The sequence below is a fragment of the Ranitomeya variabilis genome, chromosome 1 (genome assembly GCF_051348905.1).
Source record: "Ranitomeya variabilis isolate aRanVar5 chromosome 1, aRanVar5.hap1, whole genome shotgun sequence".
NCBI classification, from domain to species: domain Eukaryota; kingdom Metazoa; phylum Chordata; class Amphibia; order Anura; family Dendrobatidae; genus Ranitomeya; species Ranitomeya variabilis.
In genome coordinates this window covers 820,337,640-820,351,379 of record NC_135232.1, presented here as the reverse complement: position 1 = coordinate 820,351,379, position 13,740 = coordinate 820,337,640, and the positions used below count along the sequence as shown (strand labels likewise).

The 13,740-nt window shown below is 45.7% G+C and overlaps 1 protein-coding gene across 4 annotated transcripts in view; it reads right to left on the bottom strand.

Moving 5' to 3' along the window:
- Positions 1-13,740, bottom strand: part of CENPC (centromere protein C) — a 316,155-nt gene that overhangs the window by 59,416 nt on the left and 242,999 nt on the right. For all 4 annotated transcript variants that reach the window (XM_077275003.1, XM_077275008.1, XM_077275016.1 and 1 more), the window contains 2 exons: positions 13,497-13,562; positions 4,839-4,904 (listed from right to left, as the gene is read on the bottom strand). In XM_077275003.1, coding sequence (XP_077131118.1) covers positions 4,839-4,904; positions 13,497-13,562 — 132 coding nt within the window. The remainder of the gene's footprint in view (positions 1-4,838; positions 4,905-13,496; positions 13,563-13,740) is intronic.

Here is a 13,740-nt window from a genome sequence, read left to right as displayed (position 1 = left end):
GGGCACATGGCAGAGCTCGGAAGGGAAGGAGCGCCATTTGACTTTTCAATGCAAAATTGGCTGGAATTGAGATCGGAACCCATGTCGTGTTTGGAGAGCCCCTGACGTGCCTAAACAGTGGAAACCCCCACAAGTGACACCATTTTGGAAAGTAGACCCTCTAAGGAACTAATCTAGATGTGTGGTGAGCACTTTGAACCTCCAAGTGCTTCACAGAAGTTTATAATGTGGAGCCGTAAAAAAAATTAATATTAATTTTCACAAAAAATGATCTTTTTGCCCCAAATTTTTTATTTTCCCAAGGGTAGCAGGATAAATTGGACCCCAAAAGTTGTTGTGCAATTTGTCCTGAGTACGCTGATACTTCATATATGGGGATAAACCACTGTTTGGGCGCATGGCAGAGCTCGGAAGGGAAGGAGCGCCATTTGACTTTTCAATGCAAAATTGGCTGGAATTGAGATCGGAACCCATGTCGTGTTTGGAGAGCCCCTGACGTGCCTAAACAGTGGAAACCCCCAGAAGTGACACCATTTTGGAAAGTAGACCCTCTAAGGAACTAATCTAGATGTGTGGTGAGCACTTTGAACCTCCAAGTGCTTCACAGAAGTTTATAATGTAGAGCCGTAAAAAAAAATTAATATTAATTTTCACAAAAAATGATATTTTTGCCCCAAATTTTTTATTTTCCCAAGGGTAGCAGGATAAATTGGACCACAAAAGTTATTGTCCAATTTGTCCTGAGTACGCTGATACCCCATACATTGGGGGGAACCACTGTTTGGGCGCACGGCAGAGCTCGGAAGGGAAGGAGCGCCGTTTGAAATGCAGACTTAGATGGATTGGTCTGCAGGTGTCATGTTGCATTTGCAGAGCCCCTGATGTACATAAACAGTAGAAACCCCCCACAAGTGACCCCATATTGGAAACTAGACCCCCCACGGAACTTATCTAGATGTGTTGTGAGAACTTTGAACCAACAAGTGTTTCACTACAGTTTAACACGCAGAGCCGTGAAAATAAAAAATATTTTTTTTTCCACAAAAATTATATTTTAGCCCCCACATTTTTATTTTCCCAAGGGTAACAGGAGAAATTGGACAACAAAAGTTGTTGTGCAATTTGTCCTGAGTACGCTGATACCCCATATATGGGGGGGAACCACTGTTTGGGCGCATGGCAGAGCTCGGAAGGGAAGGAGCGCCGTTTGAAATGCAGACTTAGATGGATTGGTCTGCAGGTGTCATGTTGCATTTGCAGAGCCCCTGATGTACATAAACAGTAGAAACCCCCCACAAGTGACCCCATATTGGAAACTAGACCCCCCACGGAACTTATCTAGATGTGTTGTGAGAACTTTGAACCAACAAGTGTTTCACTACAGTTTATCACGCAGAGCCATGAAAATAATTTTTTTTTTTTTTCCACGAAAATTATATTTTAGCCCCCACATTTTTATTTTCCCAAGGGTAACAGGAGAAATTGGACAACAAAAGTTGTTGTCCAATTTGTCCTGAGTACGCTGATACTTCATATATGGGGATAAACCACTGTTTGGGCGCACGGCAGAGCTCGGAAGGGAAGGAGCGCCGTTTGAAATGCAGTCTTAGATGGATTGGTCTGCAGGTGTCATGTTGCATTTGCAGAGCCCCTGATGTACCTAAACAGTAGAAACCCCCCACAAGTGACCCCATATTGGAAACTAGACCCCCCACGGAACTTATCTAGATGTGTTGTGAGAACTTTGAACCCCCAAGTGCTTCACTACAGTTTATAACGCAGAGCCGCGAAAATAAAAAATATATTTTTTTCCACGAAAATTATATTTTAGCCCCCATGTTTTTATTTTCCCAAGGATAAGGCTGGTTTCACACTTGAGTTTTTTTTAAAAACGCATGTGTGAAAAAACGCATGTAATCGCGGTAAAACGCATGCGTTTTTTTAGACGCATGCGTTTTTATAGAAAAACACAAGAAAACAAGAAAAAACCAAAAAACCCTAACCCTACCCCTAACCCTACCCCTACCCCTAACCTGAAATACGTGGCACTGAAATACGTGGCACTGAAATACGTTTATATACGTATATACGTATATAAGTGCCACGATATTTCAGTGGCCACGTATATAAGTGCCACGTATATAAGTGCCACGTATATAAGTGCCACGTATTTCATGTACATGCCACGATATTTAAGTGCCACATATTTAAGTGCCACGTATTTAAGTGCCACGTATTTAAGTGCCACGTATTTAAGTGCCACGTATTTAAGTGCCACGTATTTAAGTGCCACGTATTTAAGTGCCACGTATTTAAGTGCCACGTATTTAAGTGCCACGTATTTAAGTGCCACGTATTTCACGTAAATGCCACGATATTTCAGTGCCACGTATTTCACTGAAATACCGTGGCACTTAAATACGTGGCACTGAAATATCGTGGCACTGAAATATCGTGGCACTGAAATATCGTGGCACTGAAATACGTGGCACTGAAATACGTGGCACTGAAATACGTGGCACTGAAATACGTGGCACTGAAATACGTGGCACTATGACTGTCAGAAAATGTTCATTAAACGGTTAGGGATGAGTTTAGGGGTAGGGTTAGGGTTAGGGTTTGGATCCCTTTATCACCTTGATGGTGGTGGGTGACTTTTCAGTGTGTTGTGTTTTTTTTCTATAAAAACGCATGCGTTTTTAACGCAAACAAACGCGTTGAGATCGGACGCCATGTCGCGTTTGGAGAGCCCCTGATGTGCCTAAACAGTGAAAACTCCCCAATTCTAACTGACACCCTAACCCCAACCCTAACCCTAGTCCTAACCCTAGCGCTACTTTCACACTAGCGTTTTTTTGCATACGTCGCAATGCGTCGTTTTGGCGAAAAAAACGCATCCTGCAAAGTCATCTGCAGGATGCGTTTTTTCCCCATAGACTAACATTAGCGACGTATTGACACACGTCGCAAGCGTCGTGCGACGGTTGCGTCGTGTTGTGGCGGACAGCCGGCAGCAACAAACGTTACATGTAACTTTTTTTGTGCCGACGGTCCACCATTTCCGACCGCGCATGCGCGGCTGGAACTCCGCCCCCACCTCCCCGCACCTCACAATGGGGCAGCGGATGCGTGGAAAAACAGCATCCGCTGCCCCCGTTGTGCGGCGCTTGCACAGTATGCGTCGGTATGTCGGGCCGACGCAGCGCGACGGCCCCGTACCGACGCTAGTGTGAAAGTAGCCTAACGGGAAAATGGAAATAAATATATTTTTTAAAATTTTATTATTTTTCCTAACTAAGGGGGTGATGAAGGGGGATTTGATTTACTTATATAGCGTTTTTTGGGCGGATTTTTATGGTTGGCAGCCGTCACACACTAAAAGACGCTTTTTATTGCAAACAATAGTTTTTGCATCACCACATTTTGAGAGCTATAATTTTTCCATATTTTGGTCCACAGAGTCATGTGAGATCTTGTTTTTTGCGGGACGAGTTGACGTTTTTGCTGGTACCATTTTCGGGTACATGACATTTTTTGATCGCTTTTTATTCCGATTTTTGGGAGGCGGAATGAACAAAAACCAGCAATTCCTGAAATTCTTTTAGGGGGTGCGTTTATACCGTTCCGCGTTTGGTAAAAAGGATAAAGCAGTTTTATTCTTCGGGTCAGTACAATTACAGCGATAACTCATTTATATAATTTTTTTATGTTTTGGCGCTTTTACACAATAAAAACTATTTTATATAAAAAATAATTGTTTTTGCATCGCTTTATTCTGAGAGCTATAACTTTTTTATTTTTCTGCTGATGATGCTGTATGGCGGCTTTTTTTTTGCGGGACAAGATGACGTTTTCAGCGGTACCATGGTTATTTATATCCGTCTTTTTGATCGCGTGTTATTCCACTTTTTGTTTGGCGGTATGAGAATAAAGCGTTGTTTTTTGCCTCGTTTTTTTTTTTTTTTTTTTTACGGTGTTCACTGAAGGGGTTAACTAGTGATATAGTTTTATAGGTGGGGTTGTTACGGACGCGGCGATACTAAATATGTGTACTTTTATTGTGTGGGTTTTTTTTATTTAGATAAAGAAATGTATTTATGGGAATATATTTATTTTTTTTTTCTTTATTTAGGAATTTTTTTTTTTTTTTTTTTTACACATTTGGAAAAATTTTTTTTTTACTTTTTTACTTTGTCCCAGGAGGGGACATCACAGATCGGTGATCAGACCGTGTGCATAGCACTCGGTCTGATCACCGATGTGACAGGCACGTAACAGAGGCTTGCCGGCGCCTGCTATGAGGATTCTCAGCAGACGCCGGCAAGCAGGGTCATCTTATGACCCGGAAGGAGTCCCGCGGCCATCTTGGATCCGGGGACTCCTTCCAGGTCACCGGAGTAGCGCGATCTCATCGCGCTGCTCCGGTGGGAGAGCGCAGGGAGCCCCCGTCCCTGCGCGATCCCCCTCTATGCCGCTGTCACTATTGACAGCGGCATCAGAGGGGTTAAATGCCCGCGATCGGCGACAGCGCCGATCGTGGGCATTGCTGCGGGGTGTCAGCTGTCATATACAGCTGACACCCGCACCCGATCACCGCCGCGCTCAGCGCGAGACCGCGGTGATCGATGCGCCGTACTAGTACTGCGGCTGGCACTAATGCAGTGCCGGCAGCGCCGTACTAGTACGGCGCATGTCACGAAGGGGTTAACATACACTATCGGTGCTAGCATCGATAATGGATGTTTCTGCAGGGTTTCAGCTATAATATATTGTGGACATTCGCTGTTGAGCGGGCCGTCGTGAAGAGGTTTAGAAACATGGAATCATAATCTACATACCTGAACAAAAAATAGCTGCATCATTGTCAACTTCAAAAGACTCATGCTTCTCCTGGTCCACAGATTCTAAATTAGCAAAATAATAAATGAAAAAAATTATTAGACAATGTGAAAACAACAACAATATATAGTACACATTCTAGCCAATGCTCTGTATGAAACAGCCTGTATATTAGTAGCAATTCAGCTATTTTTTATAGCTACCATGTTGTGGGCATGGGCTTAGTGTGGAATTGCAATAAGTCTAACTTTTCCCGTCACATATGTAAATTTATTCATAGGTCCCATTTGCAAAATGAAGGCAAGTGTAGGATTTGAATAGATACACGTTTTTGAGGCATGGTATTACATACATATACAGTTAGGTCCAGAAATAATTTGGACAGTGACAAGTTTTGACATTTTAGCTGTTTACCAAAACATGTTGAAGATAGCTATGTAATCATTATGTGCTTAAAGTGCAGACTGAACTTGAGGGTATTCACAATTTTAATTGGAGAAAGGGGTTAGAAATGATAGTTTTTTAATATGTAGCTGACTCGTTTAAAAAAGGACCAAAAGTAATTCAATTCTCAGAAACTCTTTAATGGGCTTAATAGGCTATTCTATCATTAATCCATTAACAATTAAGCAGAGAAGAAGTGTGGGGCCGATTCCAGGTGTGGCATTTACATTTAAAAGCTGTTGCTGTGAACCCACAACATGCGGTCAAAAGCGCTCTCAATGAAAGAGATCATCGTTATGCTGGAAAAAAAATCCATCAGAGGGACAATAGAAAGGTTAGGAGTGTCCAAATCAACAGTTTGGTATACACTGCAAAAGAGAGCACTGATCAGCTTGGGAACTCAAAAGGGACTGCATGGCCACGAAAGATAACAGTGGTTGAGGATTGCAAAATCCTATCCACGGTAAAAAAAACCAAAACATATTTAGAAAGTTCAACCAAGTGAAGAACATTCTCTAAGGGTACCGTCTCACATTGGCACTTTGATCGCTACGACGGCACGATCTGTGACGTTCCAGCGATATCCATACGATATCGCTGTGTCTGACACGCAGCGGCGATCAGGGACCCCGCTGAGAATCGTACGTCGTAGCAGATCATTTGAAACTTTATTTCGTCGCTGGATCTCCCGCTGTCATCGCTGCATCGGTGTGTGTGACACCGATGCAGCGATGCGTTCGCTTGTAACCAGGGTAAACATCGGGTTACTAAGCGCAGGGCCGCGCTTAGTAACCCGATGTTTACCCTGGTTACCATCGTAAATGTAAAAAACAAACAAACAGTACATACTAACATTCCGGTGTCTGTCAGGTCCCTGGCCGTCTGCTTCCCTGCACTGACTGTGAGCGCCGGCCGTAAAGTGAAAGCAGAGCACAGCGGTGACGTCACCGCTCTGCTTTGGCCGGCGCTTACACAGGATGCAGGAGGAGTGCAGGGAAGCGGACGCAGGCACCGGAATGTGAGTATGTTTTTTTTATTTTACGTTTATGCTGGTAACCAGGGAAAACATCGGGTTACTAAGCGTGGCCCTGCGCTTAGTAACCCGATGTTTACCCTGGTTACCCGGGGACTTCGGCATCGTTGGTCGCTGGAGAGCTGTCTGTGTGACAGCTCTCCAGCGACCACACAACGACTCACCAACGATCACGGCCAGGTCGTATCGCTGGTCGTGATCGTTGGTAAATCGTTTTGTGTAACGGTACCCTTAGAAGTATGTTTTAGTATCGATGTCTACCATAAAGAGAAGACGACTTCATGATGGCAAATACAGAGTGTTCATCTCAAGGTGAAATCCATTAATCATTCTTAAAAATGTGAGCCAAGCCTTACTGTGATCTTTGAAAGGCAAAATGATCAAATCAACAGCAGGTCAAGAAATGGTTTTACTTATTTTTGACACTCTCGTGTGGTACAAGCGATCAGACGATTTTATTCATCATGTCGATGCGATTACAGTAACACCATATTTGTGTTATAATGTTTTGCCACTTTTATACAATTTTTTTTTTTTTAAAAATAAATGTTTGCACCACCATGTTCCGAGAGCTATAGATATTTTATCTCCGCTGATGGAGATGTATGGCAGCTTGTTTATCGCAGGACAGCATGAGGTTTTCAGCTATACCAGTTTTAATTTATATTAGATGTTTTATTCCACTTTTTGTTGGCAATATGATATAAAAGCATCGTTCTCGGTGCTTTTTCACGGTGTTCACTGAAGGGGTTAACTAGTGGGACCTTTATATAGACTAAATGGAAGCAAGAAATCTCCAGCATAGAAAACATAAATAAGTTGAAAGTTAACTTTTAATAGTCCAAGTATAAAAACATGGGTAACTAGACATTACAAAAGGATGGAGATATATGGCAATATAAACCAAAGTTTTTCAGAGGAGAGCCTTAATCATGGTATACGCTTTTGCATTGCAGGGAATTAGATCAGTGTATCACAAACAAGTAGGAGGAGGCGTGTCAGCTCCTACTCTAAGCAGGAACTTACAGGCCACCATACCCAATTGACATCGCGGCCATCTTTTGGCTCAGGGTCACCATGGAGACCATCTGCACAACGTGATCTCTATCTCAATATGCCGATTGGAGCAAAGAGAGCTCCGACCCTCAGCAATGCCGATCGATGTTACAGTTGTAAGGTGCTAGCAGGTTCGCAAGATGCAGGAACGAGCAGGAGGCAGAGCAAGAGTTAACGGGTATTTTATATATAATTATCACAGCAGTTACGCCACGCAGGGAGTAAGGGGATGAAGGTAAATAGGAACACAACGTGTAAACGGTAATAAAGTAATAAGGGGTCAAATAACGAGTTAACTTATCAGTTTCTGGTTCCTGGACGATGGAGGCTGGAAAATCCCACGATGGCGCCGTAGGTGACACGAGAAGACTCTGAGCCGGTCCTGGAGGAAAGTGTGCTTACAGTCTCTGAATGCGACCAAGTATCCTGGTCTTCCTGCACATGGTCTCGTGGTCCTGACCGAGGGGAGGTCTGATGCACTGCTAATGGCGTACAAAGTCCCAGAATGGAGGCCGCAGTCTCACCACTACAAACCGTGTGCACCGCAGGATGAGCGCTGCAAAGAGTGTCGGCAGATGTCAGTGGCATAGACCAGATCGTACTGTAGAGGTCAGAGAGTAACAGGGAGATGGTCTCAGGAGATGCACAGTCTGTATGAGCGAGGAATGGAAAAAAGCAATGCGGGACTGAAAGTTGGCGTTAGTCAGCGAAGGAGTCAACCTTCTCTTGTTGCACACGCCGAGTTACCCGCCAAAAGCCCCATTCCTGTGTGCTCCGTTTCTTACATATCACACCCACCGCCCCCAACAGTCAGGTGCAAAGGTCTGCTCCGGTCAGAAAGTGCTTCGCTCGGCAACAATGGTGACAGCCCCGACAGTTCCGGCCCGGACACGCAAGAGAGACCACTATTCTGATCCATCTTCCTGCATTCCCCCACTCCTGTGTGCCATTCCACAGGCGAGGATTCTTGTGAAACATATGGCCGTTTTCCTCTCGTTCATACATTTTGATGCCAGATGAAGTGTTCTTGATCAAAACGATTGGGCGGTTTGCCTGCTATTGTTCGTTTGAAGCATCATAAGTTGGAAGGAGTAGTGGAATCCCCTTGAGTGGCAGAATCAGGTTGTACAGGAGGGAGAAATGTTGTGTCTGTATTCTCGGGATTAGATTCTTCGGGGACCCCATGTCTTTGTTCATCACTCTCCTGATCCTCTTCTTCCTCTACTACCGTGGTAACTGGCTCGAGAGTCTCGTACAGGATCTTTCGATAGGCAAGGCCGAAGCATATTCTGACATCCATAAAGATGAATGAAAACTTACAGACTGCATGTGAGGCTGATTCCTCAGTTTGATCTCTGGTTGGAGTCAACAGCAAATGTCGTGAAGTGATCTACCATCACTAAATGTTTATACCCCTGGTGGGCCGGCCCGATGATCAGATAGTCTATCATTAACAGCTCCAGGATGGCGGATGTCACAATGGACTGCATGGGGGCTCTCTGCTCCGGCGGTTTAGCCAATTCACATGTCCGACATGCCCTACAAGTCTCTTCCACAACCACCTTCAGCCGAGGATGATAAATGAACCGCTGTAACCACTGAAAAGTCTTCTCCTGACCAAAGTGCGCTCCTTTCTCATGTGCTTCGGTGGCTCTCGGACAACAGCGCTTCTGGAATTATGACTTGCCAGGTGGCACCTAGCTTCATCTGAAGTCGCACTTTCAGATACAGCAATCCATTCTTCATCTCAAGGCGTTCCCACTGTTGAAGAATCCACAGAGTCTCCTGGGATAGAGCATTTCTCGCTGCCAAACTGGGAAGTCTCTTTAAAGTCACACACAGTCTAAGCAGAGCAAGCTCACTATCTTCTTGCTGCAACCAGACCCACTCATCTCGGGATCGGCCCAAGACGCCCCCCTGAGTCAGGGTTTGTACCTGGTCCTGCGACGCCACCACCATCCTGGCGGGACCTAGGAACCTGGGGACCTCCTCACTTTCCAGTTCTTCATCTCATGTTTAGCATGTTTCACCCTGGATAGGGCATCGGCATGAGTGTTCTCTTCTAAACTTTTGTAAGCAATTTTGTACACAAACTTTGCCTTTCTGGCCACCCATCGTTGTTCCAGAGCTCCCAGCCTCGCATTTTCCAGATGAGCCAATGGGTTGTTGTCGGTGTGTACTAGTACTTCAGACCCGGTAAAAATATTCAGCGAACCTCTCCATCACAGTCCACACTAACGCCAGCAGCTCCAACTTAAAGGAACTATAATTGTCCGGTTTACGTTCGGAATCGTGAAGGGACCGACTTGCGTAAGCGATCACCTTCTCTCTTCCGTCCTGTATCTGTGACAACACAGCCCCAAGTCCAGGCAAACTCCCGTCGGTGTGGAGAATAAACGGTTGAGAAAAGTCCACATATGCCAACAAAGGAGCTTCAGTCAATGCCTTCTTCAGATCTTGAAAAGCTTCCTCCTGGTGTTCCCTCCAACTAATGTTCCAGTACTTTGCGCCCAAGGGCACTCCTTTAAGGAGCTCCAGCAGCGATCCTGCTCGGTGGGCAAAATTCTTCACAAAGCGGCGGAAATACCCAGCCAGTCCCAGGAATGCGCGAACATCTTTCACCGTCTCTGGAGTGGGTCAATCCTGTATCACAACGATCTTCTCTTGGGATGGTTTCACCCCTTTAGCAGAAACAACATGGCCCAAGTACTCACTCAATCTGAGTGCGGAACAAATGACATTTCTGAGGTTTCACCTTTAATCCGTGCTTCTAAAGGTGACTCAACACCTATTCCAGCCATTGTAGACGTTCCTCAAATGAAGCAGCGTAGCCTATAATGTCGTCTAATTAGATAAGTGTGGCTTCAAAGTTCAGATCACCCAGACACCTTTCCAAGAGAAGTTGAAAAGTTGTGGGAGCGTTGGCCAAGCCGAACGGCATTCGGTTGAATTCAAACAGGCCCATGGGTAGAATAAAGGTGGTCTTTGCTCTATCCTGTTCGGACATTGGCACTTGCCAATAGCCGCTGGCGAGGTACAACATAGAAAAAAATTTGGCTTTTCCTAGCGCGGACAGGGATTCCTCAATCCTGGGTAATGGGTATGAGTCTCTCACGGTACAAGCAATGAGTTTCCGATAATCCACACAAAAATGCAGAGTCCCGCCTTTCTTCTTCAACAGCACTATTGGAGCAGCCCATGGACTCTGACTCTCTCTGATGACACCTTTCTGCAACATCTGACCTAACATCTTCTTTAACTCTTGGTACAGCTATGGTGGGATTTGCCGATAGCGCTTTCTAATGGGCGCGGTATTTTCAGTAATTATCTCATGTGTGATGGCGTGGTGCAGCCAAAATGGTCTTCATGATAAGCAAACATGTCCATATATCGTCCTATCAGAGTTCCACCTGCTGCACCTGAGTGAGTTCGGCCAACTCGGCCCGCATTTGTTCCAGGACAAGTCGTCCATCCTGAATGTGTTGGAGCTCTGGCGTTGAAGAGGAGTTCACCGTCACAGTCCAGGGGTCTCCTTGTTGTACTTTCAGCTGCACAGCCTGTGGTGGTACTAGCTCTTCAGGCATACCCACAATCAGAGCTACTAAGCTTTTGGGAAAAACTTATGTCCTGATCCTCTAAATTGACGCAGCACACAGGTACAGTTCTATCATGCACAATGGCTAACGCAAGTGCCACTAAGAATCCCGAAGGAAGTTGCTCTGAAAAAGAAGGCTCAATTTGAATCTCAACTCCTTTCAATGGGATGCGAGCTCGGACGGGCAAAGTGAGTACTGTTTGTCCGGGTGGTAGAACGATCACTTTTCCTAACACTACTCCTTCACGGAAAACCTGAGTTTGAGCTACAAGAACTAACTGTTGGAATATTCTTCTCTGAGGGGTATGTGGACTCCACTGCTTCAGAGCCTCATTAGAGGGTTCGTTGATGAGGGGACTTCTGAATTCCTTCAGAACGTTTACTCCTAGGGTGAACTGTGTCCGCTACGCACTTCTTCCCGAGTTAGTACCACACCCTTTCGTCCTAGATCCTTTCCACAAATGGAGATCTGCATCCAAGCCACCCCGGCAACGGGAATGGACGGTTGGCAGCCATCAACTTTATCACTGGGCCCCACTCAGGCCGCCTTGCTTCAGGAAAATGTCACCGGAAGTAAGCTTCCGGTATCGTCACCTGTCAGCCCGTGTCCGCCAGGCAGCGCACTGCACGACCGGCATGTTCCCGGCTCAGACCCCGGAACGTTTAACTTACGACGGAGTGGAACTCTTCCACGACGTGTACACTCCAGCGGTATATGTCCATTCTCGCCACTATTAAAGCAAGTGAGGGGTTTCTGTCTATGAAGCATTCTAGTGTCACGGTGGGACTTCGGGCCTTCCCTGTCCCCTGGTAAATTTGCGGCAGCCTTCGACTTCTTTTTAAACATCAGCCAATTCTCCTTTAATATTCAGAAATTTTCTCCTCAACTCTTCCACCCATTGGGGTTCGGTGATTGCATTTACGGACACCACCTCACTCCGGACCTTCCCCACTGGGACTGTCACCCCCTGCTCCTGTTCACGCGTGCGCGCTTCACTTCCTATCTCAGACAAAGTCACACGAGGGTTTACCCGCACGCGCTCCCGTAGAGTCTGTTTCATCAGCGTGTCCCACAAGCCCGTCACTAAAAGGTCTCACAGCATTATGTCCATAGGGCCTATATCAATGCCATCTTTCCTAACAATCGCAGTATGTAATTCCTGCAGTGCGTTCATGTACTGATTCACGGTCTACCCCCTCCCTCTACATGCGACTAAAGAGACGTGTTCATAGTTCTCCTACATCTGTGGGATCTCCATGGGTCTCTTCTAAAATTTGCAGCACCTTATTAAAAGTGTCTCGCTCCCTGGGGGTCTGCAACATAAGTCTCTGGCTTCTCCATCTAATGCCATGAAAGCCACCTCAGCTTCCAATGCAGGGGTCACGGGGTGCATTCTCATCATACCCCTTATGCACTCAGTCCAGCTCCACAACATGGTGTTACTTCCCGTAAATTTTGGCAAATTGTTCAACATTACCCCCAGCGAGATACTGGATCGGGCCTCCCCCAACTGCTTGGTCTGTCGCCTCCGTGCTGTTGGACTGCATCCTGCCGACTACGCCAAGTGTAAGATGCTAGCAGGTAAGCGGGATGCAATGACGAGCAGGAGGCAGAGCAAGAGTTAATGGGTATTTTATATATAATTATTAGTGATGAGCGAGTATACTTGTTGCTCCGGTTTTCCAGACCACGCTCGGGTGGTCTCAGAGTATGTTAGTGCTTGGAGATTTAGCTTTTTTTGACGCAGCTGCATGATATACTAGCCAGCCTGAGTGCACGTTGGGGTTGCCTGGTTGCTAGGGAATCCCCACATGTAATCAAGCTGTCTAGTAGCCGCAAATCATGCAACTGCGGTAAGGAAAACTAAATCTCTGAGCAGTCACAAATACTCGGAGACCACTCGAGCGTGCTGGGGAAAACCCGAGCAACGAGCATACTCGCTTATCACTAATCATTATCACAGCAGTTAATACTCCACACAGGGAGTAAGGGGGTGAAGATAAATAGGCACATAACGTGTAAACGGTAATAAAGTAATAAGGGGTCAAATAATGAGTTAACTTATCAGTCTGTGGTTCCTGGACGATGGACGCTGGAAAATCCCGCGATGGCGCCGTAGGTGACGCGAGAAGTCTCTGAGCAACGCGGGACTGTCAGTTGGTTTGTCAGTGGAGAGGGAGTCAACCTCCTTCTCTTGTCGCACATGCTGGGTACACGCCAAAAGTCCAGTTCCCGCGCATTCAGTCTCTTTTATATCAAGGTCTGCTCCTGTCAGAAAGTGCTTCCCCTGGCAACAATGGCGACAGCCCCGACAATTCCGGCCCGGACACGCAAGAGAGACCACCATTCTGATCCATCTTCCTACACAGTCATTGACAGCGGCATCACAGGGGTTTGACGTATGCGATCGGTGCTAGCAGCGATCATGGGTGTTTCTGCAGGGTTTCAGCTATAATATATTGCAGACATTCGCTGTTGATCGGGCCATCCTGAAGGGGTTAAGAAGCATGAAATCATAATCTACATACCTGAACTAAAAAAAGCTGCATCATTGTCAACTTCAAAAGACCCATGTTTCTCCTGGTCCTCAGATTCTAAATTAGCAAAATAATAAATGAAGAAAAAAAAAATATTAGGCAATGTGAAAAAAAACATATACAGTACACATTCTAGCCAATTCTCTGTATGAAACAGCCTGTATATTAGTAGCAAAACAGCATTTTTATAGCTAGCATGTTGAGGGCATGGGCTTAGTGTGGAATTGAAATAAGT